Below are 27,705 nucleotides of genomic sequence, written 5' to 3'. Positions count from 1 at the left end.
TCCTTCCAACTCATCTCCAACCTTTGCCTTCTCAGTTACTCAGCGATCACTGCTTCAGCAAAACATCTTTTATTCTATATCAAAACTTGCTTTCATTTCTACCTCATCCCCAGTTTCTACATTCAGAGATCTTTCTGCCAAGCCTACATACCTGTGAAACTTTCTTACCAAACTTTCATCCTCCCCAACACCCCATCATCCCTGGAGGGATGTCTGCTGAGATAGGAGAGTGCTCAATCTCCCAGCAAGACTCCCTTGGAAAGGGAGCTACTTTCAGTTACGGTGAGAAGAAGACAAACCCAGAATCCTCTGGGAGACCCTTTGCAGATCCTTTGTAACCCATTGGCCCTCACCCTCTGATACCCACCCCCTGTATCCCTATAAAGCTGGCCCTCTGCCCCTGTGGGACGGAGAGATGTTTGTCTCTGGCCTCCCCTTCGCTGGACTAATAAAGCTGCCTCGTGCAGAACAGCTATACGGGCCTCTCATCTCTCTCTCCCTGGTCTGGCCTGGAGGCTGCCCTACAGAGCTGAGCTGGAATCACGAGCTGACAGTCACTGAAGAGCTGACAGCTTCTGCACGGGCCCTCCAGCTAGCAGCCGAGGGAAGACACCGGGCCTCGGGAAGACGATCTCTTTCAGGACCATCTCTCTGGACCGGTCACAGCTTCCTCGGTCAGAGCTACTGACCCCACACCAGCTGCCATAACATTCTACCCCACACTCTGTACCAAAGTTTGCCATGGGAGTGGGAACTTGTGGAAGTGTGTTGTGGCTCATGAGCCAGAACCTTTGAGAAGTTTTCTGTGGGAGCTGATTGAAGTGTACTGTAAACATTGAGGGCTTGTCTTGAGAAGTGTATTATAAAGTGTAAGGGTTTGTTAGCCAACACTTTTCCAGTCTAAACTGTGGGATCATTTCTGGGGTAATTAAGGTGAGTGTGCCATAAAGCACAAGAGCTGCCAGACACATGATCCGGTGTCTTTGTTCAGCCTGATAAACGGAAGGAACAAGGGGTGGGCATTTGAGTGATGGTGTTTGTCTTCCCAGGTCACCATTTTGTTTGATGAAACCCTGGTGTCCTGGAGGTGATGGAACATCCACCTGCCTATGGGAAGTAGAGAATTAATTCCTTGGGTTTCTTTTGCTTGTGTTCTTGGCTTTTGCTTTTCCCTAATAAACTGTTGTTTTCTCAACTCACAAGTTTTTTAGCTTTTACCTGTCCAATTCTCTTCCTAATCCTGCTGGTGGGGAAGCAAGAGAGTGGCTGCATGGGGTTTGTCTGCTGGTGACGGTTAAACCTTGACAGGCTCAGAGAGGAACTAAAAGTGATGGGGAATGATCATGCTGACATATGGGCTGGCCCTCTGGGTCTGGTGTTTTGTTTCCCCAAGAATGGCTCTGCCAACTTTGGTGTCCAGAGCTGGCTGTGGTGTCCTGGTACTGCTTGGAAGGAGAGGTGGCAGAGCAGGAGAGAAGGGCAAAATTCCCCCTCTGGAAAGGGCTGTTGGGCCCAGGGACCCCCTTGGGGCAGGGCCTTGAGGCAAAGCAGGGCTGATGATAATGCTGGAACTTCCTTCTGAGGAGCAAGGCTGGTTCCAAGTCTGGCCACTTGGAACTCTTTCCTGTTGCAAGCTGCAATAGTGTGAAACTGCCTTGATTTTATGGTAACTCAGGATGATGATAACTCCCAGAGCACCCAGGGGTCAGCAGCCCCTGCATAAATATTAATAAACTTAAAAATTTCCTGATTAGTACCTTGAAAGATTAAAGCTGTCAGTTCCTAAGCACCAAACCTCATGTCATCATGCATCATCTTTGTTTATCAATTAAATCATTCATCTCATGATTCCAGGGAGTTCAGTGATCTTTGCAGATCTCAGAGGTGCTGCAGAGTCAATGTCAACTCAACTCCATTTTCTCCCCTTCTGGCATAACACCAATTATTCCCCTCAGTTAAACTGTGTCCCAGTGCATCTGTTTAGCAGTGCTGAACATGAAGCTTCAGAGGAGGGAGAAACTCTGCCTTGGTGTGTTGGATTTTTTAGGCCTTTTGTCATGTCTTCTTTTGGAAAGCTTTCAGCTTGTTTGGGAATGTGGGTTTGGTTTCTGAAGTAGGAACTGATGACTTGTAAGACAGCAAGGTTTCTTTTGGGCCCTGCTTGGATAACATTTTGTAAAAGTTGGATGAAAAAAGACCATGACATTTGTCAGAAGAAGTTTCAGTGTTGCTGAACAAGGTGTGTAAGGTCTCAGCATGTTCTGGCTGGAATTCCTGGGTCAGATGTTCCTGTCTTGTGACATTTTCCTTTTCTAAGCCTCCAGCTGCTCATCCAGAGGCGAACAGGTTTCTACAAGTCCTGTGTCGTATCTGCCCCTCCCCAAATGTCTGGTTTAATATCTCAACCCTAATAATATCTGAGACAGCCCCTGAGAGCTCTTTTTAAGTGACTAAAGAGCAGCCCTCTCGTCTCTAATTAAGATTAACCTGTCTCCCATATTAGCTGTCCAAATTAATGCCTCCTACAAGATTTCATATGGATTTATAACTGCCTGAAAAGCACAAATTTAGTGCCCATGAAAACCCCTGGACAGCAGAAGCAGCAGAATCTAACATGACAAATTCCAAAGTTCAGTGCCAGCTGCAGTTTGACATTCAGTGTCCTGAGCTCCCCGTGTAGTTTATGGACACGTTGGTGATGTGTTCAGTGGATCTGAGTTTGTGGCCATCTCACTCCAAGACCTTTGGCTTCTTGAATGATGTGAGACTCTCATGGTTTAACCCCCGATGGCCACTAAGTACCACACAGCAGCTCACTCACTCCCTGGCCCCCAGCACCGTCTGGGTGGGGAGGAGAATTGGAAAGAATGTTGTTGGTTGAGATAAGAACAGCTTAAGAATTGAAACAAATTTTTAAAAAATAATTATAAGAACAATAAGAACAACTGTAATGGAAAGAAGAGAGGGAAAGTGAAAAGGAGAGGGAGAGGGAGAGGGAGAGGGAGAGGGAGAGGGAGAGGAAGAGGGAGAGGAAGAGGAAGAGGAAGAGGAAGGGAATGAAACCCAACAGATGCCTAATGCAGTTGTTCACCACCTGATGCCCAGCCTGTCCCTGAGCAGTGATCAGCCCCCTTCCTGCCAATTCACCACAGTTTCTATACTGACCATGACTTTCTGTGGTCTTGAATATCCCTCTGGCCAGTTCAGGTCACCTGTCCTGGCCCTGCTCCCTCCTGGTTTCTTGTGCAGCTCTGCACTGGCAGAGCAAGAGACACTGAAAACTCCTTGACTTGGGGTGAGCACAGCTGAGCAACAACTGAAACATCGGTGTATTATCAACATTGTTCTCATCCTGAATCAAAAGAAAAAAACAACCCTGGACCAGCCACAAGCTAAAAAATTAACTCTATCCCTATTACTGCAACCCTAGGGTATATCACCGTGTCCTGCAGCCATAGGGAGGAGGAGAGAAGATCCAGCAGGCAGGAATTGTGCAGCAAGATTGATTTATTTAATTATTTTATTAACTCTTTTATAGACTTTTTTCTTCATAGTCTAATTGGACAAAGGATCAGCCACCCCTTGGGGGTGATTGGCTAAAATCCTAAAACATCCATTGTCCAAATATTTTTCTACTATACTATAAACAAGACTTTTCAAGGCTGCAGGTGTTTGGTTGTTTACATAACTCTGCTACCTCTTCTGTGAGAGAGAAAAGTCTCTCACGGACTTAGAAAATAGCAACAAAATCCTTGCTAACAGCATTTTTGTATCCACATATCCCAGCCAAAACCAGGCCAGAGACCTCACAGTGCTCTTTTACCTCCAGGTCCCATAAATACAGCTCAGAACAACCAGCTCAGAGGAGAAAGCCTGTGCTGTGGAGATCAGAGTGGAGACAAATCCCCATTGTGGTGGCCTGTGGTGAATTGGATGAAATCCCTCCAGGAATTCCTGTGTCTCCTTAGCAGGTGAAGAGGGAGAATTTGTGAATAAAACCCAGTGAATTAAACACTTCCCCTGTAGCTCCAATTGTGCTTCCCCAGTGGCCAAACATGGCAGGTGTCTTCCCAGGACACGAATTGATCCAGAACAAGGAATACTGATGTCTGCCTTGATCCACCACCACGCTTGTTTCAACAGCATCCAATTTACTCGATTCAGACGTAGCTGTGAGATGTTATGGGACCTTCTCTGGGAAGTAGGGAAGTATCCAGACACTTCAGTGCTGGGTGATTGACTCCTGCTTGGATGTCATCAGGATGCCCCACCTTCCTTGCTGCTCAAGAAACATGGAATATTAAACCCTAATACCACAATACAGTAATAAAGATATCACACCAGAAGTGTTGCTATGGGGACTGAGATAAGGGCAGTCAGAGACATCCTGGAAATGTCAAAATGCAGAGGAAGCCAGAGCCAGAGAAGGGCAGGATCTGTAGTGTAGTGCCGCAAAGCTGACCCTGCTGCAGCTCCCTAAATGGTTTCAGGTTTGTGCTGAGCTGATGCACTGTCACTGCAGCCTGATGGTTCCCAGGGAGCTGTAATTTCAGGACAGCAAGTGCCATTGAGTCTCCTTCCCCCAGACATAGGCAGGGGACAGCGAAAACAGTTTCTTCCTCCTCTTCCCCCATCTCAGAGCATGGACAGAGAGACTTGAGCAAGTGAGACCAGACATTTAAACTGGTGTGTTAATTCACTGGAGAAGAGGAGGCTCAGGGGGAACCTTATCACTCTCTACAACTACCTGAAAGGTGGTTGTAGCCAGGTGGGGGTTGTTGTCTTCTCCAGGCAACCAGTGACAGGATGAGAGGTCACAGCCTCAAGTCTGGAGTCCTCAAGCTGTACTAGGGGAAGTTTAGGCTACATATTAGAAAAAAATTCATCACTGAAAGAGTGGTTCAGCATTGGAATGGGCTGTTCAGGGAGGTGGTTGAATCACTGTCCCTGGAGGTGTTAAAAACAAAGACTGGATGAGGCACTCAGTGCTATAGTTTAGCTGACAATGTAATGTTAGGTCACAAGCTGGACTAGATGATCTAAAGGTATTTTCCAACCTAGTTTAATCGATGATTCAAGGTGTCTGTTAATTTTAAGAGCAGGCAGTGTGGTCTGGGTTGAATTTTCCTCTCTTGCATCCCCTGTCACAACATCCTGGGAGCACGTTGGACTGAGAGAAGCTCCCTGTATCTGCAGGGGTAACTGAGATCTCTGGAAAGGCACAAGTTTTCTTGAGGTCTGAACTCAAACTTTTGAGCACTTGGCACCTTCAGAAGTCACAGCTGGTGCCAGGTGCCAGGTGAGAGAGATCAGAGGGCTTTGGGACAGGATTTCCCTTCTTTGCTCACTTCCCTTCTGTGCCTGTTCCAGGTCAGCTGCGGGATCATCCCACCCCGGGGACTGCAGGGATGGAGCAGAGGAGATGGCTCCTGTTGGCTCTGGCCCTGCTTCTGGCCATCCCTGTCTCAGGTAACGCTTCCAGGAGCTGTTCTGCTCCTTTCTGGGGGATTCCAGCCTGCAGATGATCAGAAGTGCAGGAGCTGAGGGCCATGGTCTCCTGAGCAGCCCTGATTTGAACTCCACAAGAGCCAGAGCTGCCCTGCCCCTCTGCTCTTGGGGAATCCAGCCCTTTGCAGCCGGAGTTTCTCTCCCTTGGTGGAGCTGGGGAAGCCCTAAGCCAAGGCAGCTCTGCCCTGTCCAGCCCTCCCCAGTGCCAGGAGCATCTCCCTGCCTGCGTGGGCAGTTGGCATTGGCACAGCTGCCCCGCTGCTGGTGGCACAGGGCTGCAAAGGGGCAGGGACAGCTGGGAAGCTGCATGGAATGGCTCTGGACATGCTTTTATACTTTTTATTTTTTACTTTTCTTTCAAATAAACCCATCCTGTACAACGTGTATCATCCTGGTTTCTCCCTGTCCTCTAATATTTTAGGTTTCCAATTTCCCCAATTACCATTTTGCCTCAGAGAAAAGAAGAAAAGGAGAAAGTGAAAGTGATGCCTTAGGTTTTAACTTTTATATTTTTCAAATCACTGTACAGCTTATTGTGTAACTCTGAAGTTTCTTGTAGCCTGTTAATTTCTGCTCTCTCATGCTGGGTAGACATAACAAAGCCTCTCCGGGCCTGCTCTCCAAGGACACCCAGACCATCCTAGGCCCAAAAAGTATAAACCAAAAACCCTCTAAAGGGGGGCAAGCTGAGGGGAATTACATCATTAAACTGAAGCTTTAATTGGAGAAATAACCCTAATATGCAAATGAAACAAACCTATAAAAGTGTGAAAAACTTGTGAGCTGTCGTCCATCTTGGGGTCCATCATGGCAATAGCCTCTGGCTCCCCAGGGGGTACCTTTGAAGGCCTTTCAAATAAATACCTACTTTTATTCCCTTACTCCTGTCTAGTCTCTGTTTCTAGGAGGCCTCTCAAGGCATCAAAAGAGTGAATGCCTCAAAGCAAAATCAATTTATCTCTTATAAAAACTGAGGAAAAGGTGTTACCCTTTTCATCACGTTGTCAAGTATACGCTCTAGGATTTTTCTACAAAACTGACAAATCCCCCTAAAGATCTCTTTGGATTTTATTTGTTCTCATTGTTTGGCTTTTTTCTCTGAAGATCTAATGTCTCATGGCCTTAAGGTGTATGAACAGAATGGTCCAAGGACATTAGTGAATATTTGCAACTTTCAATTCTTCCCCATTATTTGTCCCAGTTTTCTGTGCCCTTCACACCAGTACATTTTCTGATTGATTTCAGCCAGATGCTCACTCAAGTTTGGTTTCCACAGAACATTTCAAGGTCACCTCTCCTGAGAAAGTAGTTGGAATTGTTGGCCAGGATACAATCCTTCCTTGCACCATCTCTTCCACAAAGCCACTGGACAACCCCCAAGTGCACTGGATAAAAATCACAGATGGGCACACAGAGGACATCTACACATACAGGCATTTTGGGGGTGAACCAATGCAGAAATACCTCAGGCGGACATCAGTGCCAGGAGATGGATTTGCCACTGGGAACGTGTCCCTGACACTGAAGAACGTCCAGCTGGCAGATGAAGGAATGTACAGTTGCACTGTGATATCCAGGGACTGGAGCACTGATACATCCACCAAGCTCAGCATTGCAGGTTGGAGACTTTCTGGGCTGGGTGGGGAAGGGGGGAAGCTCTTACAGAGGGAAAAGAGCTCTCTGAATGGTCACTGTCCCCCAGCTGATGCCGCCTCATATGACCCAACACATCACCTCCCCACTCCCAGCAGCCCGTGGGCCACATGGCAGCTGCCTTTTGATCCCTGTCACACTTTATTTCTGAGTCACTGAATGGTCTGTAAGGAGCCAAGAAAATTCAAACCATGTACCACCACCCGGGAGGGAGCCCAGGAACTGGTGATGTCACCAGCCCCAGGAAGGTCATGGCAGCCTGGGTAGTTTTAGGCAAGGAAGGAGCCCTAAACCGGAATGTTCCAGGAGACCCAGCCTGGACTGCACATTCAAAGGCAGTTGCATTGTGTGGTGAAATGGAGCAGGCAGGAACAGCTTGGAAAAGCTGCAAACAGCCCGGGGGGAGTTCCTGTGCCAAGAGATGCTCTGGACGCTCCTTGCCCAGCCTGAGCCCTGTTCTGACCCGTGTGGGGCTGGCGAAACCTCCAAGTGCTCAGCATCCCTGGCCGTGGGACTGAGGGGAATGGGGCCCTCCCTGCTGTGACTTCTCATCTGGGCTGAGATGATCTGGGCTGCCAGGTCTCCCCAGCTGGACAGTGGGCACCATTTGTGTGCAGGTATTGATAAAGCCAGGTGGAGCTGGTCAGCCTGGATTCACTGATCAAAAATGAGCACAGAATGACAGAATCATAGAATGGTTTAGGCTGGAAGAGACCTTAAAGATCACCTTGTTCCAACCCTCTCTGTATAGACAGGGATGCCACCCACTAGACCAGGTTGTTCAAAGCCCTGTCCAGCCTGGCCTTGAATACTTCCAGGCTCCTACATATTCATACTGAAAGAGGAATATAAACAGCAAACCTTCTCCCTGCCTCTTTCATGAAATAGTGGGGAACTGAGAGGCAAACCCATCCCAAACTGTAGCTCTTTTTCAGCCAAAGGAAATTTGGCATTTATGGCAGATGGAGTGTGGGATGGCAGAAAGACCATTGGAAAGGTTGTGTGAAGGACTGACAGAAACTGGCAGAAAACTCTGAGTTAAGCAAGAGCTGTGAATCCAAGGAAGAGCTACTTTCAGGGAGACTTCTCCCACTAAAAAACTCTCTTGCCTTTAAGGTACTGGGGAAGTGCTCATTGAAATTCAGGGCCCCCAAGGGCAAGGCCTAGAGCTTGGCTGCAGATCACAGGGATGGCTACTGTTTCCCCTTGGAGATTCTGAAAAATGAGATTAGAAGTGTCTAAGAGAACAGTGTGTGTGTGGTGGGGGAATAGGGGAGTGTGGGATGGCATCATTTTCACCAACGAGAGAGAGCTGTAGAATGCTGTTTTGATCTGCCTGTCCAGAATCAGAAGCCTAACATGATAATGGACAATAAGCAGATTTTAAGGTATTCTGGAAGTGTTGCACTGGGAAAGTATCAGTTGGCACCAGAAGATAGGTGGCAGCTGGGCTGTGCTGGGGAAGGTGCATCCCTGCAGCAGATGGGAGCATTGAAGAGTCCTGCAACTACAGACCCTCCCATCGTAGGGACAACCAGAGAGGTCTCCTGCAGGGAAATTCATCTCCCTTGTTCCCGATGAATCGTGCCAAAACCGGGCCAGGAGACACTTCAGAGACAGAGAAGTGGGTATTTGATTTATTCGGCACGCTGGGTGTGTGGGGATCGCTCCTCCAAACACACACACCGGTGCTCCCTACAACACAGTATTAAGGGTTAAATTATGAATATTCATCACTTTCCTTGGGATAGGTGTGGTTATACAAATTATTTCTCAGAAGTCATTAGTATCATTAGCATATGGGTCATGCATGCGCTGCGTGTCCTGGTGGTCGCGCTGAGGAAGGCTCCTCTTCTTCCTCGGGGGTCTCTCTGATGAAGGCCAGTAGTCATCCTCACAGTGCACTTTTCACCTTTCTCCCTGGGCATGAGTAGTCCTTTGAGGAATGATTCAGCAGTCTCTGGGATAATCCTTGTCCCCTCTGTCTTGACAAGATTAGGGTGAATTTGGTTTCTTAGGTTTTGTAATTAACATCTGCTGTCTGAAGTAACATTTGCTGTCTCCCAATAGTTAACTTGTGCTTACATGAGTTAGCTATTGACTGCCCTTTCCTCACCTGCACCCCAGATTTCCCCTTCTCACACTAAAATTCCTCATTCCACCCCAAATCCCCTGATGCCACCCCAAATTCCCCTTCTACCCCAAATCCATCTTTTTAACCCCAAATCCCTCTCTAGACCCAAATTCTTGTTTTTCCCCAAATTCCTGCCCCAAATCTCACCCCAAATTCTCCTCCCTGCATCCCAAATCCCCCCATTCCCAACCCAAATCTGCCATACCTGTCCAAAATTCCCCTGGCCCCACCTCAGATTTCCTCTTTTACCCCACACCTTCTCTCCTTGCACCCAAATCCCCTCCTATACCCCAAAATCCCTGATTTCCATGCCAAATCCCACCTCTTGTCCTAAAACCCCCAAATCCCTCCAATTCCCCCAAATTCCTCCCCATGCCAAAATCCTCCCTTCTCACCCCAAAATCCCCATTCCCACTCCAAATCCCATGTTCCCGCTCCAATCCCCTCCCTGTACCCCAAATCCTCCATTTCTACCCCAAGTCCAAAATTTCTCTCCTCCCGCCCTCTCCTGTCCCCCAAACCCCAGCAAATCCTGCTCTTCCCACCCCAAACTCCCCCTTCTCCAGCTCCCCACCCCAAGCTCCCCCTCAGAACCCCCCTGGACGTACCAGGCTCCCCCAATGCCCCCCAAAACCACCCCAATCCCCTGACCCTGCCCGCTCCCTGCGGACATTTTACCGCGGCTCCTCCGCTCCCTCCCCTGGGGGGCAGCAGCGCGCCGGGCAGGATGGGTAGCGCCGCCTACCGGGGGGAGGACCTGCGCCACACCGCCATGGCAGGCGACAGAGAGAGGCCGCGCCCATTCTCACACCACGTCCACTCCAGCCACGCCACGCCCCACCCACACAGTCAACTCCAGCAGCATCTCCATGTCCCTCCCGCATTCCCCAACCTCGCTGCCCTTGGCCACGCACCTTCCTCTTCTGCCTCATCTCGCACACGAGAGCCCTGCTCAGCCCAGCCGCCTTTCTGCCTTCTCACTGTTACTGAAATCCCTTGGCAAGAATAAAACTCTTAGGATTTTCCATCGCCCCACTGTAGTCCGTTTCCTCCCATCAGTTCTTGCCAAGAGGCCGTTCCCTTCCGTGGGAAGCAAGGTGATAGGAATGTGACACGGCTTTGGATTCTCCAGGTCAGGGTCAGTGGTGTGGACCGCCAGAGCCAACAGCGCACAAGCGAAGCCTCTGCGTGCTGGCACCACCCGAGAACTGCATGGGGAGAGCAGCTGGACTTCCAGGAACACACGATTGGACACGGAGATTTCCAGCGGGGTGGCAAAGGCACAACAGGAGCTGATAACTGGGGCAGGAACAAACTCTGAGGGGAGTGGGCAAAGAGGGAACCACCCAAAGCAATGGTGCAAGTGATGCCTTGAGAGGCCACCTAAAAACAGAGACTAGACTAGAATAAGTGAATAAAGGTAGGCATTTATTTGAAAGGCCTTCAAAAGTACACCCTGGGGAGCCAGCGGCTACTCTCAAAATGGACCCCAAGCTGGACGATGAGTCACTAGTTCTTAACACTTTTATAAGATTGGCCGATTTGAATATCAGCGTTAATTCTCCAATTAAAACTTCAGTTAATTATGTAATTTCCTCAAGCTCACCCCCCTCTTAAGATGTTGGTTTACACATTTTCGGCCTAGGACAGTCTGGGAGTTCTTTGAGAGAAGGCCTGGAGAGACTTTGTTATGTCTACCTAGCATGAGAGAGCAGAAATTAAGCTACAAGAAACTTCAGAGTTACACACTAGGCAGTACAGGACTTGAAAAACATAGAAGTTAAAACCTAAGGCATCACAAGGACTTGCTGTGGCCATGGCAGTGTTAAGGAACAATCCTGTGTGACATTGCAGAGCCTCTCTGGGAGAACTCCCAAGGCCACAGATTTTGACTGCTGGGACTGGAGCATATTCACGGCAGCGGCTCCAGTGACTCCACTGTAGCGGGGGGGGGGGGGGTCCCGGGAGCAGGGGAATCCAGCCAGAGTCACGATACGAACACCGATACGATTTGAGCATTGTGCTCCCCTTTTATTATTCAGTTACACCAAGTTATACTTTTTTCCAAAGTTCACGCCCCTTTCCCATGAGAAAGCCTCTAAGCAGCGGGGGAGCTGACCAGTGTATACCTTTTCCCAAGGCTGTTCAAGGCTGCCAGCTAGCAGGTGCCTTGCGAGCCTGTTTTCAGCCTGAGGCCCTGTCAGGGATACTTCTGCAACAGCCCTGAGATGCCCAAGCTCTCCTGGGGTATCCTGTATTCCACAAGGAATCCCTCCACACTCCACGCATCCCAACTTGAGTCCCCACAGCCCCCACTCACACAGTCAAACCAGGTTTCCTCACTGCATCAACCCCAGGTTTGCCATGGCAGAGTCTCAGATGTCTTGTTCCACAAAGCCATTTATTCATGGTGCAGTAACACAGGGCGAGCTGCTACATCCGATCAGGACTCCAAACATAGGACAGCTGGGCTCATGTCATTTGTCCCACCATTATCTCTTTTCCCCTCACTTTTCCCAACCTTTTTTTCCCCTACCTTTCCTACCATTATTTCCCCTCATGTTTCCTGCTCTTTCCTCCCCTCATATTCCCCGCCAGTTTTACCCTCACATTTCCTGCCAAGTTTTCCTCTCCCATTTCCCACCCTTTTTTCCCCTCATGTTTCCCATTTTTTACTTCACATTTCCAGACCCTTTTCCCCTCATGTTTCACGCCCTTTTTCCCTTACATTTCCCACTGTTTTCTCTCCTCCTGGTCCAGCCCTCTTCTCCCATCATATTTACTGCCCACAAGTCTCGCTTTTCCTCTGGATGCATCCACTCATGCTGGGTGTCTCCGGGCCCATCCACCTCACTGTCATCACAGGCCTTGCTCTCCTTTGTCATCCATAAGGTTTGGCAGCTCAGGGCTCTTGCTTTCTTTCATTGCTGGTTTTAGTCAATTGTTCATAACTCAACCTGTGACCTTTCACTTTTTAGCCTGCAGTTCTCCTCTCCATCCTGCTGCAGGGGAAAGGGGAGGGGGAGTGCGAGAAGGGAGCAATGCATGATTTGGAGTGTTTCAGTGGGAGCACCATAGTGGGGGAACTGGGGTGTCACAAAGGGCCCCCTGTGAGCCGCCACCTGCCCCTAGCAACAGCTGGAAGGGTTTGTTGACGTGGAACCAGCGCCCAGCCTGCAGTGTCCGGCAGGACAGCGACGGGACAGGACGGGAGCACACAGCTGGCGAGAAGCCCGCTGGTTTTAGCTCACGTCTTGCCCTGCAGCAGGGACTAAGGTATTAAACCAAACCTTCTCCCTTGCCTGTACTCATCTCATTTCTCTATTCAGTAGAATGGAGAAGAGACCCCCAAGACGGCCCAGGGTGGCCTGGGCAGAGAATGTGGCTCCTCAGGAGAGCAGCTCTGCAGCAGAGCCCGCCGAGGTGACCACGGTGCAGCCATTGCAGCCCAGTGAGTGAGGGGCCCTGTGGGACTGGGCAGGGCTGGGATCAGGTTTCCCCGGCACACGGGCAGATGGGGATCACAGGGGTGGGAGTGATGCCGGAGTGCCAGAGCTGCTCGGGGCAGGACACCAGCCCCGGCACAGCCTGTGCCGAGGAGGGGGAGAGCAGAGGGGGCCCCAGCTGCTGCTCTGGGGCGTGGGCAGCGAGGGTCAGTGGCTGGCAAGAGGCAGTGGTGCTGTGGGATGCTGGACGTGTCCCTCTCGTCTGCCAGAGCGCTCCTCAGCCCGGGGCACTGGGCATTGCCCTGCCATGGTGTGCTCCAGCAGGGCAGCTCCTCTGATGGGCATCCTCCAGTCGGGAGCTGCACTGAAAGGCTGTGCCAGGGGAGTGGGCACAGCATGGGCAAAGGGCAGATCTCTTTCCTCTGCTCTCTCCTCTCCCCACACCCTCTTCAGCTCTCTCTTCTCTCCCTCTCCATTAGATGCTGTGTATGGACAGGAAGCCATGGACTTCATCCAGGCCTTTGCCAGCAGCCCCCACCAGGTACCCACGGCCTGCTGGACAGCGGCTGTGCCCGGCCAGGGGTGCTGGCTCTGCAGAGCAGCTGCTCCCACAGGGCACTGCACCCTAAGGGCTCTGGTCCTACTGGAGGGGTGTCCTCGCTTCACGCTGCCCCGTTGTCTCTGTCCTCCAGCTCCAGGATGAGGATCTGAAGCTCAAGTTCCTCGACAGCATCTGTACTCTGTGCAGAGCTGCCAAGGACTCTGACTCTCCCCAGGACCTGGATGTTTTCTGCCACAAATACAAGCTGGGAGAGAAGATCCAGGTGAGGGAGCACCCAGTGCTCTGGGGAAGGGAGCAAGGAGCCTCAGCAGCCTGTGAGGGATGCACTTGGTCAGGGCAAGGCTCTGGTGGCTCTGGGTGCTGGCAGCTGCCAGGTTGCAGCCCAGCTGTGCTCTGCAGGTGCTGCTGCAATTGGAGCCCAAGTACGAGATTTGCACGGAGGTGCGGCGGCTGGCCATGCTCGCTATTGCCGGACTGAGGTACTGGCCCATCACACCTGCAGACCCCTGCCCAGCACTCTGTGCCCACCTGCCCATCCCTCCTGGAAGCCCAGCCCCAGTGCTGCAGGAGACCTTGAGACACTGCTCCCAGCACCAGTGGCCAGCTGGGCCCCTCTCTCTTTGCAGCACGCTGGGGACGGTGCTGAAGAACAGAAGAAAACTCTTAAGACTCTGCTTCGACAGCTTCTTTTTCCTTCCCCCAAGTGGAGAAATGTGGAGCCGGGAAGTGTCTCTGTATGCTTGGGTAAGTGCTGGGTGAACTGGAGGAGCCTCCAGTCTGTCCAGGCTGCTCCCGACCACCCCGTGCTGCCTAAGGACCAAAGATCCAAGGCAGGCCACGGTCGCAGCTTCCTTTTCCTACCCTCATCCCTTCATGCCTTGCCAGGCTCCAGCCACCACCGGCAATGCCGGCTGCTCTGCCCCCAGCACACGGCCTGCTCCTGTGTCCCTCCCGTCACACTGGCACTTCAGATCAGTCTCCTGGGAGTGGGAGGGACAGCAGAATCACAGCCACTGCTCTCTGTCGTCCTTGCAGACCCTGCATGCCATGGACACCATGCTGGAGGTGATGGTGTTCAGCTCTCCTGCCTCCAAAACCAGCAAGATGCTGCAGGACATCTTGGAGGTCTGGCCTGTGCACAGAGTGGGGCTCAAAGGACTGTTCCTCACTTAGGAGGGGAAGGAGCCCGGGCTTGTGTCCAGTCTTGTCCTGGCTCCTGCCAAATGAACCCTGTCCCGGCCAGAACCAGGACATTGCCCCAGTGCTGTGCAGGCAAGAGCGCACTGCGGGGAGGCTGCCCAGCTGGCCCAGGGAAGCAGAGGCTGGCCCCAGGCGCTGCTGGAGCACAAGGAGCAGAGGGCAGCCCCTGCCTTCCTTGCTGCCCACCAGCTTTGCCTGGGGCCTTTGGGCCAGGCCTGCCAGGGCCCCCCGGGGCCCCCAGGATGCCCCCTGAAAGCTCTGCCTGAGGGCACAGGAAGTCTGGAGGGACGGTGCAAGTGTGTCTCATGAGTGCGGCCCTGCCACTGCTGCTGCTGGAGTGGGCGTCTGCTCATGGGGCTCACCTGCAGCTTCTCTCTTCCCAGGTTCTGCTGGAATACTGCCTTTATGACACCGTGGCTGTGCAGGAGAGGGTCATGGGCAGGATCAGGCTGCTGAGCCATTTGCTGGCCGACTCTTCCACTGTGCAGGTAAGGACCGGCCACCCTCCAGCCAGGCCATCTCCCCATCCCTGTGCCCTGGCACAGCCACAACTCCAAGGTGCCTACAAAGCCTCAGCTGCCCACCCTCAGACCTTCTGCTCTTCTGCCTGCCTCCCCCAGGCTGGCCAAACTGAGGACAGCGGTGCTGCCAGCAGACAGGTCCGGATCCCAGTCCTCGGGAAGCTGCTGGGCCATCTGTTTTTCAAGTTATTCAGGAAAGAAGAAACCAGCTTGATGGCACTGGACATTCTCTGCTTCCTCTTCACATTCCTCTCTGAGCAGAAATGTAAGAGAAGCTGTGGTGGGCGGCATCCCCCGTGCACCGCCACATGCCCAGATACAGCTGCTTGTCTTCCTGGGTCTTGCGAAGGCTCCTTGTTGTGCTTGGTGCAGGTGGCACCATGTCCCCAGAGCTGCTGTCACCTCTGCTCCTGCCCCTCGCTCTCTGCCAGGCTCTTGATGCTCCCGTGTAGCCGAGCTGCTCCTCCACACAGGACTCAGCCCCAATCCGCCCCTTCCCCATGTCCCCTGGAGAGCTCGTGTCCTGCCCTGCCACCCTCCAGCCCCGCAAGCCCTTCCCCCTGAGCAGTACTGCAGCCACGGTGTAACTGGGAGCTGCATGCGGAGCTCCAGGGGCTCGGAGCTTCCCAGGCCATCTTCACTGGGTACGGACACTGGAGGCAGCTCCCCCTTTCCACCAGCGCCCACCACCTCCTCCCGTGACCGACTGCTCCCAAGCCATTCCTGCATCCCGACGCTTGCCAGGGTTGGGTCGGCTGCTGGCACAGCGGCTGTGTCTCAGCCACACATTGGTGTTTTCCCTCTCTTTAGGTGCCACACCGCCAGCGGTTCGTGCCCAGCTCCCAGCATACTGGCAATCTGAGATCACCTCCCTGCTGGATACGCCCAGCACCTGGAGAGTTCAGGTGACCAGCCCTCCCCCTTGCTGGGCCTCTCATCCGTGGCATCAGCAGGGGATTGGTGTGCACAAAGGGGCGCAGAATCAGCGGGGCTGTCCCTGGCGAGAGGCTTCCCGCTGTCCCCGAGCAGGGAACACTGCGGTGTCCCAGCAGCAGCAGCAGCAGCAGCTCCAGCCCTGCTGGCCACCAGCGAGCCCTGGCTCTCTGTAGGGCCCGTGCCCCATGCCCGAGAGCCCAGCCATCCTCCCTGTCATGGGGCCCTCCTCATCCTCCCCTGCATAGGGACTGTGGGCACTGCTGCCAGCTTTCCTGCGGCCACTGCCGCCAGCACTGCCCGGCACCTCTGGCCAGGGCTGCTCGCGCTGCCCAGCCGAACAGAACCCTTTGGGCACTGGCTGGCACTGGCCTCCACTCCCTTCCTTCCTGCCACAGGCCTTTGGCAGATACCTCAGGCCAGCTGAGAGGACGGGCATCGTCCTTGCAGCCATTGAGATACTGGGATGCTCCAGCCTCCTGGACAAGAAAGTGCCAATGGAGTTTCTGGAGGTGGCCATGGAATTCCCTGAGCTGTGGCTGATGGATGTAAGTGGCCTGTGGCTGGATTGCTCTGCCCTTGAGCCCTGTCAGGTTCCTGCCTCCCTCCCTCCCAAAGCCAGGATTGGGGGGTGCCCAAAACCACCTTGAGGCAGCAGAGAGGGTGTTAGGATCCCACTTCTGACACCCAAATAATGGTAGGATCTGGTCATTTAAAAATTCCTCGGCCAAAATTAAGGTGCAAACAAGACCACATGCCAACGCCAACAGTACGGATTTCATTTAAGAGTAAATGGGAGATAGAGAGAGAGGGGGAATGAGAAAGAGGGAGAGACACACACACACACATGCATTACATAGAAAGATCGTCACCTGCACATGGGTCCCTGCAGCGTCCCCCTGGCCCTTCTTTTGATCTTCTTCATTGGGGATCCCCAAGTGTCCTCGAGGTACCTCTTTTATCTGTCCGAGGTGCAGGTATCCTCAAGGCGTCTGTGCTGTTGGCACAACTTGGGTTGGCCTGTGTGTAAGCAGTTGCTTCCTTTTGCCACAGTGGGAATTTTTATCCAGACAGTTTACCCAGCTGTGTCTCACCAGACGTGGCGTCTTGCTGTTGTTGCTGTCTGTGCTTTTCCCACAGTCTGCAAAGTGCCATTTTGTCCAGTGTGCTAATTCCAAACCTCCATTCAGGGCTGGAATTAACGCCTTCCTGTTTGCCATCTGCGCCTGCTGGGGTGGCTCATCCTCTGCGAACTTCCATCTTTGGCAGTGCTTTGAAACAAGTTATCTGCATTCTTTAAGTCCTGACTGAGGGATGGGAAGGACAGGCCAGGACAAGGCTGCACTGCAGTGACAGCACCACCCTCACCTGTCTTCCCTCCAGGTGCCAAAAGTTGTGAGACACATCTTTGAGTACTGTGATGAAACAAATGCAGCAACTGCTCACAGCTTTCCCATGCTGCTTGTCCTGATGGCCAGTAAGTGGCCTCGGCGAGTCGTCACAACAGCTGTGGAGGTCGCACCAATATCCTGGTACTGGCCCTGACCACCCAGAGGGCTTGTTCCCTATGGGGAGAGGGACCCCGAGACTCTCTGGCTGCCAGACACAAGAACACTGCAGCACCCCCCAAAGCAAGCGGGGCCCTCCATCCCACCATGCTCAGCCCAGGCCCACAGCAGCCAAAGCTGGCTGGGCCAGCCCAGAGCCAGCACGCTGCTCCCAGTCCCACCGGGAACACCCCATCAGCCATGTCCACCTGCCCAGGCTGGGCCCCTGCGCACCCCAAGTCCTGCAGGGCTGGCGCAGGCCACACTGCAGTGGCCGAGGCAGCCCTGCTGACAGCGCTCTGCCTTGCAGTGATGAAGTCTATCATCTGTGGAAGGCCATGTTCTCTGTGCGTCAGACTCTGGAGAAGGTTTTGAGGGAGTTGCACATCCAACTGCAGGGCCGGCATAAGGACATCTTCACACAGCAGGAGAAGTCCTGCCTCTCTTTCTTGGCTGTGAGTCATCAGGAAAAGCCCATGTGCCCTTGCCCTCCGCTGCCGGTGGGAAGTGGGAGCTGTGCCAGGACAGCCCTGCCAGATCTGCCCGGGCTCTCTGCCGCTTCCTTCCAGATGCTGGCCTCTGATGATGTACAAGAACAGGAACTGGGTCTACTGTACAAAGACCTGAATCTTCTGAGGTGTCCAATAATAGAAATGGTCTCTCTGGTGCTCAGGGCCCTTGTGACACTGTCGGAGAGAGCCAAGACGGTGAGCAGGCTGCTCTCAGGGGCAGACATGTGGCACCTGGACTCCGAGGCCTCGGGGAAGGTGGTGGCTTGGCCTGGGCTGCGAGTCAGGTGCTGGGGTGACTGCTCCAAACGCCCTGCCTGCCATGGGATGGCCTGGAGGCTGCCTGGAGAGCTGACCAGGCACAGAAGTTCTCGTGGAATGGAAACTGTATTTCATACAGGCAAGAAAAATGAAGGGCCTCCTGCCTGAGTTGCTGAAATTCCTGTGGCATCGGTCTGGGGATGTTTCAGTGATGGTCATGGACATTGTCCAAAATGTGCTGGGGCACCTGAAGGAGGTAGAGGCCAGCACCATGGCTGTGAAAGTGGTGCCGAAGCTCTGGCACCTCTTTGACATGGTAAGGCTGATGTGGGAGCCTGAGCCCCGCAGCAGGGCCCTGGGCAATGACAGCTGCCCTGCAGCCCAGCCCTGCAAGTAGCACTGGGAGCAGGCCCCGCTCTCTGGGCTCCCCTGGCATGGATTCTGGGCCTTGCAGCCCAGCGCTGATCCTGCCCGCTCTGGGCTGTGAGCCCGCAGCATCGCCCCTCACCTCAGGCACCTCAGCTCAGCCCCTCCTGGCCGCGGGCAGGGAGCCGCTGTGTGCGAAGCTCACCTTTCCTCCTTCCTACCAGGAGGAAGACTTTGTGCGGGAGCACTCCATCCGCCTCTTCAGAGACCTGCTGGGCAAAACGGCGTGGAAGGACAAGAAGGGCATGAAGGAAAACGCCTGGAAAGTCCTGGTCCGGCTCCTGCTTCACATGAGTGACCAGGCCCCCAGCGTGGCCAAGGTACCCATGTCCAGGCTGAGCACTGACCAAGAGAGGCGTGGCTGACACCCCCTGGGGGGGTCCCGAGCATCAGGGCAAGGGCTGCTGGCAGCGGGCAGCGTTCCCCCAGCACAGCCCCTGGGAACCAGCGCCAGCAGGGCCGGACAAGCTGGCACGGCCATTTCCATCTCTGCCCTGCCTGCTCCAGCAGGGCTCGGCAGCAGCCCAGCACCACCGAGGCCTGGACACGTGTGTCCCCAAAGGCTTCTCAGCTGTCCCCACAGGTGTCCCTGCAGGGCTTTGCACCTCAATCCCTGCTGCCCAGGCCCGTCCCCAAGAGAGCCCTGGACACTTTGGCGAGGGCATGTCCCAACTTCCTAAGGGCGCGGTCACCCCAGGAACAAAGCCCAGGGCTCCTTCCACAGGCAGGCCCTGCTGCCACCTCCCAGCTTTTGTCCCACAGGCGTCTGCAGAAGCCATTCTGGCTATAGCAAAGCTCCTCAAGTGGAAAGAGCTCAAGCAGCTGGCGCAGGCGGAGCAGACGTGGAGGATGGGCGAGTGCTTGGTGAGGACGAGAGCCAGGCTGGACGAGGGCTGCCCACAACACCGTGCCGGGGCTGTGAGCTCTGCAGCTGGGATTCCCCAGGGCTGTTGCAGCCCAGAGCGCCCAGCCTGGAGCTGCAGCCTTGCTCCTGTCTCGGGAACAGGAGTCTCCTCTAGGCCCATGTTCCCTTCCTTCCCCCAGCATGAGGGAGGGCTCTGAGCCATGGGGGTGCTGGCAGGAGAGGCTGATCTGACCAGCTGGGGCCCTCTGAGTAATGCCCACAGCCTTGTGCTCCCTGCAGTTGGCCAAGGACAGCAGCAGGGGCCGAACAGTTTGTGTGGGACAGCCAGCCCTACCTGCGGAGCCCTCAGGCCCCCATGCGAGAGGCGGCCCTCAGGTTCATTGGTGAGTCCCAGCCCCCAGGGTCCCTCTTTGGGCAGCCTGGCCCCGTCCCCCCAGCCCTGGGGCTGACACGGGCAGGGCCTCAGCCTCCCTGTGCCCCCCTGCCAACACAGGTGGCTTTGGTGGCCACCTTGCCAGTGCCACCCCCGGGCTGCTGAGGGGGTCAGGCAGGGCCGGGGGCCATGCTGCTGGGAGCACGCTGGGGAGTAGGGGCTGACGGAGCTCTGTGCCCAGGGCTGGCTGCGCGGCACCTGACAGAGCAGAGTGAAGACACCGTGGCTGAGGTGCTCTGGGGTGAGTGGGGAGCCCGGGCTTGGGGGAGCTGAGGTGTCTCTGCACACACAGGGGCTCATCTGGGCTCTCTTTCTGTCATAGAACTTGACATACTGAAAGCAGGAGACAGGGATCCTGCCATCCATTCCCTGGCCGCTCAGACCAGTCAGGTCCTGACGTCTCCAAGGAAGCAGCGAAGATCAGGATTCTCCCTGCGTGCGCTGTGCTGCTGGTGCCGCTGAGCAGAGAGGGACCTTGATGTAAGGCTTGGCAGGGACACAAACTCAAACACCTGCTGAATGATCAGGTGTGGAAAGGATGCCCCGGCTTTCTAAGGTCCTTCTCAAAGCGCAAGCCGGCGTTTCCATGACTGCTGACTCTGCCATTGCCCTGACCAGGAGGGACCCATTCCCCCCAGCCCCTGAGCATGGCGTGAGGTGGTCTAGAATAAGCCCAGGGTCATGGCCAGTCCCCTCCTGGCTCCTGCCAAATGGCTCAGCTGCCGGCCCTCAGCCCTTCTGCTCTTCTGCCTGCCTCCTCCAGCCTGGTCAAAATGAGGACAGAGGTGCTGCCTGTGGAGAGATCCAGATCCCAGGCCTGGGGAAGCTGCTGGCACATCCATTCAAGTCACTCAAGAGAGAAGAGACCACTTGATGGCTCTGGATGCTCTCTGTGCCCACTTCAAGTTCATCTGTCAGCAGAAAGGTAAGAGAAGCTGTGGTGGGCTGCATCCCTGCGCACGGCCACATCCCCCCGATGCATCTGCTCGTCTGCCCGGGCCTTGCGATGGCCCCTTCTGTGCAGACACGGGGCTCACGTGGGCTCTGCTTCTGTCACAGAACTTGAACTACTGCGGGCCAGAGAGAAGGATCCTGGGCGCTCAGACCCGCCTGCCTAAAATCCTGCGAGAGGACTCGGTGTGCCTGGATCCAAGCCCAGCCACAGACCTGTCCAAACTGTATATAGTTCTAGAAAGTTAATTACCTTCTAGATATAATTTATATAAGGTAACTTTATATATATATTATATATTTGATAAATATATCTAATATATGAAACGTATGAGTAAATAAAATATATAAATTATATCTATTATGTCATGTATATAAATTCTATATACTGTGAATATATATTATATATATTTGCTATATATCTAGATGAGCTTTTCAAATAAAAGAAACAATGTCTTGAAATCGATTACAGAAATAATAATGACTGCAGCACACAGCTCTATCTATGAGTATATTGCAGCATTTTTGAAGCAATATGGAAGCAATTATGTTAAAGCTAGCAGACTGGGGAGGAAAAGTGAGAATTGTGGGTGGGAAATGTGCGGAGCAAAGGGTGGGAAATGTGCGGGCACAAAATGTTGGGAAATATAAGGGGACTAAATGGTGGGGAATCATGAGGGGAGAAAGGGGCAGGAAACATGAGAGGAGATATGGTCGGGAAATGTGCGGGGAGAAAAGGGCGGGAAACAGGAGGGGACAAAATGGTGGGGAAACATGAGGGGAGAAAAGGGCGGGAAATGTGAGGGGAGAAAAGGGTGGGAAATGGAATGCAAAAAAGGACAGGAATCTTGAGTAAAAAGGATGGGAAATGAGAGGAAGAAAGAGTGCGAAACCTAGGGGAGAAAAGGTGAGAAACATGAGGGAAAAAATGATGGCAAATGTGAGGGAACAGAAGGGCAGGAAGTGTGAGGGGGAAAAATGGTGGGAAACGTGAGGGCGGGAAAAAAGGTGGAAAATGTCAGGGGAGAAAAGAGCAGGAAATGTGTGGGGGAAATGTGAGAGGGAAACGCGAGGAGAAAAAGATGGGAAATGGGAGGAAACATGGGTGTGAAACATAAGGGGGAAAAAGGCAGGAAACATGAGGCCAAAAATGATGGGAAACGTGAGGGGACGAAAGGGCGGGAAGCGTGAGAGGAAAAGTGGTGGGAAACTTGAGGGGAAAAGGGTGGGAAACATGAATAAAAATGGGAAAATGGTGGGACAAATGACAGGAGCCCAGGGGTGCTTTTTTGGGGGTCCTGCTTGGATTCAGCAGCTCGAGCTGTTTCTGTGTTACTGCACCATGAATAAATGGCTTTGTGGAACAAGACATCTGAGACTCGGCCATGGCAAACCTGGGCTTGAAGCAGTGAGGAAACCTGGTGTGACTGTGGGAGCAGGGACGCGTTGGGTCACTGCAGCTGCCGCCGCTCTGAGGGGGCTCCAGTCCCAGCAGCTAAAATCTGTGCCCTTGGAGGTTCTCCCAGAGAGACTCAACAAGCTCACACTGGATCGGTTCCTTAACACTGCCATGGCCACAGCAAGTCCTTGCACCATTGCTTTGGCTGCTTCCCTCTTTGCCCACTCCCCTCAGAGTTTCTTCCTGTCCCAGTTATCAGCTCCTGTGCTGCCTTTCCCACTCCGCTGGAAATCTCCAATCACACAATTGGGTGTGCTCGGAACCCGAGCTGCTCTCCCCACGCAGTTCTCGGCTGGTCTCAGCACACAGGGACAGGTGGGCTCAGGTCCCTGGGACAAGGGCCCCACGCCATGCAGCTCCATCACGGATGAGCTTGGGATTGGGGGTCCCTGGGGTGGTTTGGGGCTCTCAAGGGAGAGGTTCTGCAGTAGTTCCAGGTGAGGAGGTTGGGGGATCCTGGAGGAAGGTTGAGAGTCCTCTTTGGATTTGGAGGTCCCTGGGGCAGTTTGGGGGTCTCAAGTGGGAGGGTCTGCAGTGGTTCGAGGTGAGGGGGTTGGGGGATCCTGAAGGAATGTTGAGAGTCCCCATTGGATTTGGAGGTCCCGGGGCTTCTTGAGGTGTTCCAGAAGGTGGTTGAGTGGCCCCAAGGGAATTTGGGGGGCGGAGGAGGGGGAGAATTGGGGGTTCAAGGAGGTGTTTGGGGGACACCGGAGGGGGATTGAGGTTCCCAGGGAGAGTCTGGGTGGACTTGGGGGGGTGGTTCCAGGGGGGGAAGTTCAGGCAGTGTTCAGAATGGGAGGGTGGTGGGAGTTTGGGGGAGATTGGGGGTCTGGGGTGGGTTTAGGGCTGCCAGCGAAGGCTAGAGGAGTCCCAGAGGAGGGCTTGGGGGATCCCAGAGAAGAGTTTGGGAAGTGCCAGGGGGGGTTTTGGGAGTCTCAGAGCCTCCCAAGTTATGTGACTCCCCAGGGCGAGACCTCCCAAGTATGATCTCCCTCAAATTGTAAGGCCCTCCGGTCGTGTGAACCACCAGAAATTTGACCCCAAGACAGAAACCCCAAACTCATGGAAACCCCCAAAATCTGAACCCCATTCCCATGATCCCCCCAAGCTGTGACCCTGAAATCTGAGCCCCTACAAATTGTGACCCCCAAAATCTGACCACCCCAAGTCATGCGATTCCCCACAAAATGAGACCCCCATCATGTGAGTGTCTAATCTGCTCCCCCAGGGCTGTGTGACTCCCCCACTCCTACGACACCCCCAAGTCATGGCACCCCCCCAGTCTGAGCCCCCGCCACTCTGAGTCCCCCACTCTGAGCTCACCCAACTCCACTGACCCCTCCTCCCATTTGGGGCCCACATCAGTCAAACAAACCTCCCAGAGCCCAAATCCCCAACATCTCACCCCCATTCCCATGACCCTCCAAATTGCATCACCCCCCATTCTGAGCCCCCCCAAGCCGTGTGGCCCCCTCAAACCTGACCCCTCCCATTCCCACCTATACCCAAAACCTGAACCCCCTCAAATCGTGCGACTCCCCCACATTCCCACCCCCTCACATCCCCTGCCACAAATCCCCCCATGGACCTGCCCCCACCACCTCCAAAATATCCCCAAACCCCCTCGAACTCTCACCTTTTTCCCCTCTTGCTTAAAAAACACTCGCGGAGCTTCAGGAATGATAAAAAGCTCTCGCCAACACCCACGACTGAAACGTAGGAATGATGCACGCTCCCCAGTCGTGCTATAACTGGAAACATTTATTCAAAGTCCACATAGCTTTTATTATATTTTCACTATTTGAGAACACAATCTTACAGAGCATGCGCAGAAAGCAGGAGTGAAAACTCAAGACCAAGGAAGGCTTATGAGCCTTCGTCCAAAACGACCACCAGGAGGCTGACGACCGCCTCGTGCAGAAACCGCCCATGTGCTACAAGGGCTGACATCATCATCATGTGATTAGAAAATATGTTGCACTATGAAGGTTAGGAAAGTAGAATGTGTGCATTAAGTACAAAAGTGTAAAAACTAGTACTGTGTGAAGAATGGATGAGTGAGTTTGTGGTGGAGCTATCCCCCTCACTCCCGGCATCACATAAACCAATACCTGCTCTCTAGGCCTTATCCTATGGAGCACTGTTTGCTTGCCTAGGTTTCAGGCATCAATACAAGAAAATATACATGCCAAATATGTATATAGTATATAGAGTATTAGTATATATAGTATATATTATATATTGTATTAGTATATAGCTCTAAGCCCTACGTTAGCGAAACCAACGACATGTTTAACCCAAGGTCCAAAACGGAACCTTCCCAGCCAGGAGAACAGGCCAAAAGGATCCCATCCCTGCTTTTGCTGCAGTTCTCCACACAGCTCCTTCCATTCCTGCATGCTTTTGGGAATGGATTCCGAATGGTCACTCAGGTTCATACAGCACATTCCATCAAAGTCTTCACATCTGTATCCTTGGGCTAGCAACAAAAACTCTATTGCTGCTCTACTTGGCAATGTTGCATGACGTACACAGTCGACATCTGTTAACAATGCTGTTAAAGCATTACTGGTAGCGTTCCTTTCCCTCGCAAGCCAACAGCCTGGTTTATTAATTGTGATCAAGGCCTGTGCTGTACCAACAGAGGCAACTAAGGAACTAAAAATTCTTTCTGTAGGATTCCAGAATTTAACCTCAGAGTTACGGTCAGGGCCAAGTGATTTAACATCACGCTTATTTTGCCTATGTCGCAGTGTCCAATTAGTTAGTGCTTCGAGATTGGGATGAAACATGGTTAAATGACCAAAAGTAATGGACCTCGCACTGCTTTTCCTGGAATGCCTTCCCATGCTCTGTTGCCACATATCAAAACTATGTTATCGGGCAGGCTGATTGCATTGGTCCCTGTTGCGACTTGGGAGGGAGTAGTGACATTGCACCAGGCAGAGGCATCACGGTAAATGCCAGTGCCTCTTCTATCAACTCCTGTGTTGTCTGTGTTTGGATCGTTAGCATAATTAGGGTAGAAACACACAGGAGCTTTTATAGACCCGAGCACATCCAGCTCTTGCGGCCACAGTGAGAGAGCAGAAAAGTTATTTATTTTTCTCATGCCTCCATTAGCATTGCCCAAATGCCATCCCACAGACTGGCCAGCATCAGACTGCCGGGATCCCAAACACGCCCACGACGATCTCTGCTTGCCTGGAGTTGTACAATCACGTGTCCTTGTCTGATTGTATAACTTGTTCCATTCATCCTTTGTCAAAGGAATGCCAACCAGACATGTCTGAAATGGATCACTAGCACTGGTCATGGAAATACAAAGGGTAGCTCGCTAAATTGCTTTGGCTAATGGCAGCCAAACATTGCTCTTGGGTTGTGGGACCCGTGCTTCATTCACAATCCTCGAGAATCTGCTGAGGATGGCAAAAAAGGCTACCCATGTTGTGCCAGAACCCATTGTAACTGATTAGCAAAGTAAAATTGAGCTGCCTTCAAGTCTTCATTCCTGCTGCAGCGGGTTTGATGTTCTTCGCAGGTAACCAATAGGGTCCTGTGGATAGAGAAACACAGCCACAACCACGTCCCCACGTTAGCAAAGGCACGGGGCCTAACCATTGTCCGCTCTGCAGACCTTCATAATGGACAGGCGGTTGAGAATCTCTTAAGGTATCATGGGAACACCTTCTTTCACTTGCTGGAAATATTTCAAAAATTTAAAACAATTGTTGCTTTGTCCCAATTGTTCCTGAGCTGTTATACCAAGGGGATCCCCCCTTTTTTTTGTTTAAGAAGCATTTTTGTTAAAAGGGCATGAGTGCGTTCCACAACAGCCTGACCTGTCGAGGAATGAGGCATGCCAGAAACGTGACGTATACCCCAAGAGTGAAAAAAGGTTTTCACTGGTTGGGAGACATGCGCTGGACCATTATCAGTTTTTACTACCTTTGGGACTCCTAAGGTGGCAATAGCTCGCAACATGTGCTTAATGACATCTCTTGCCTTTTCCCCTTTATGAGCGGAGGCAACAAAAGATTTGGAATAAGTGTCAGCTGAGACATGCACGTATTTTAAGGTGCCAAAAGAAGAAATGTGTGTAACATCCAGCTGCCAGACTTCCTTGACACCTAACCCTCTCGCATTTGTACCTACCGTGGTAGGTGAAGGTGTTAAGTGCGCACAACCAGGGCAAGAATGAACAATTTGTCTGCCTTGAGAAAACGTAAGATCAAATTGTTTCCTCAAAGCTTTTGCATTCTGGTGATAGAATTCGTGGGACACCTTTGTCTGGGCAATTTGATTTGGAACTGCTGCCATCATGGTTAGAGCATCCGCGACTGCATTGCCTTCCACCAGAGGCGCAGGCAAAGATGAGGGAGACCTAAGATGCATAACATAATGTCCTCGGTTACAATGTAAGATGGAACCAAAAGTATGGATTCCATTATCATCGTCACAAGCTCTTAAAGCAGGTGGGGCAGTGCTTTTTGTCTCCTACCATGACTCCTCCCTGATAACTCTCTCCGGGGTCTATCTCTGTTTAATGGCATGTCAAGCACCCACCACATGACTCATAGAATTACATCAGCCCATTGGGAGATGCTCTGCCCAGGGGGAGCAACCAAGCATTCCCACCTGCATATAATCTGGCCTTTGGAACAGCACAAGCAGCCCTGCCCTGCTGGATTCCCAGAGGACAAGAGCTGCATAACCACCACTGGACCTTCAGAGGAGGACCAGACCTTTCTACAGGATCACCACTTCAACAGAACCACTTCAGGAGGACTGCAGCCACTGCTTCATCGGACTGCTACCACCACCCTGCCCGGCAGGCTGTCGGCTCGTATCCTGACTCTGTCAGGTTAAGCCAGTATTTCTGTATTATTGCCTTGTTATGTATACTACTAAAGAACTGTTGTTCCTCTTTCTCATATAATTGCTTGAAAGCCCCTTCATTTCAAAATTATAATAATTCACAGCCAAGGGGCTTACATTTTCCATTCCGAGGGAAGCTGCTGCCTTTCTTAGCACACACCTGTCTTTCAAACCAGACACATAAAAACAACACGATCGGCCTTGAACATAATCTTACTGAGTACACAACAGAATCAACTAATTCTTGTTGTGCACTTGCTTTAAAAAGGAATGTTCAATATGGCTTAGAATGCCAACTACGTATAAGCAACCTGATATTAGGTTGAAAGGTTCATTTGAAACAATCACAAAGCCTCTACGGCGGCTGCTAATTCTACCAGCTGTGTTGGCCCTGGCTGAAAAAGCACAGAGTTTTCCCA

General features: G+C 52.6%; 1 protein-coding gene and 1 long non-coding RNA gene across 2 annotated transcripts; both read left to right on the top strand.

The window, feature by feature from the left end:
• Nucleotides 1–12,628: 12,628 nt before the first annotated feature.
• Nucleotides 12,629–20,213, top strand: LOC125318955. Its single transcript, XM_048289922.1, has 18 exons — nucleotides 12,629–12,746; nucleotides 13,221–13,282; nucleotides 13,434–13,565; nucleotides 13,703–13,782; nucleotides 13,930–14,047; nucleotides 14,339–14,428; nucleotides 14,887–14,991; nucleotides 15,124–15,289; nucleotides 15,835–15,929; nucleotides 16,356–16,505; nucleotides 17,341–17,489; nucleotides 17,815–17,959; nucleotides 18,074–18,308; nucleotides 18,373–18,590; nucleotides 18,865–19,020; nucleotides 19,463–19,564; nucleotides 19,845–19,948; nucleotides 20,180–20,213. Exons 1-18 carry the CDS (start codon nucleotides 12,629–12,631, stop codon nucleotides 20,211–20,213), a joined length of 2,259 nt encoding a protein of 752 aa, XP_048145879.1.
• Nucleotides 20,214–20,378: 165 nt separating this feature from the next.
• LOC125318980 lies at nucleotides 20,379–21,219 on the top strand. Its single transcript, XR_007200556.1, has 3 exons — nucleotides 20,379–20,478; nucleotides 20,762–20,923; nucleotides 21,058–21,219. It is a non-coding gene; the product is annotated as an uncharacterized LOC125318980 (long non-coding RNA).
• Nucleotides 21,220–27,705: the final 6,486 nt, after the last annotated feature.

Source organism: Corvus hawaiiensis, chromosome 33, assembly GCF_020740725.1.
Source record: "Corvus hawaiiensis isolate bCorHaw1 chromosome 33, bCorHaw1.pri.cur, whole genome shotgun sequence".
NCBI lineage: Eukaryota > Metazoa > Chordata > Aves > Passeriformes > Corvidae > Corvus > Corvus hawaiiensis.
The sequence above is the reverse complement of the archived record's forward strand: the minus strand, read 5'-3'. Positions and strand labels throughout refer to the sequence as shown.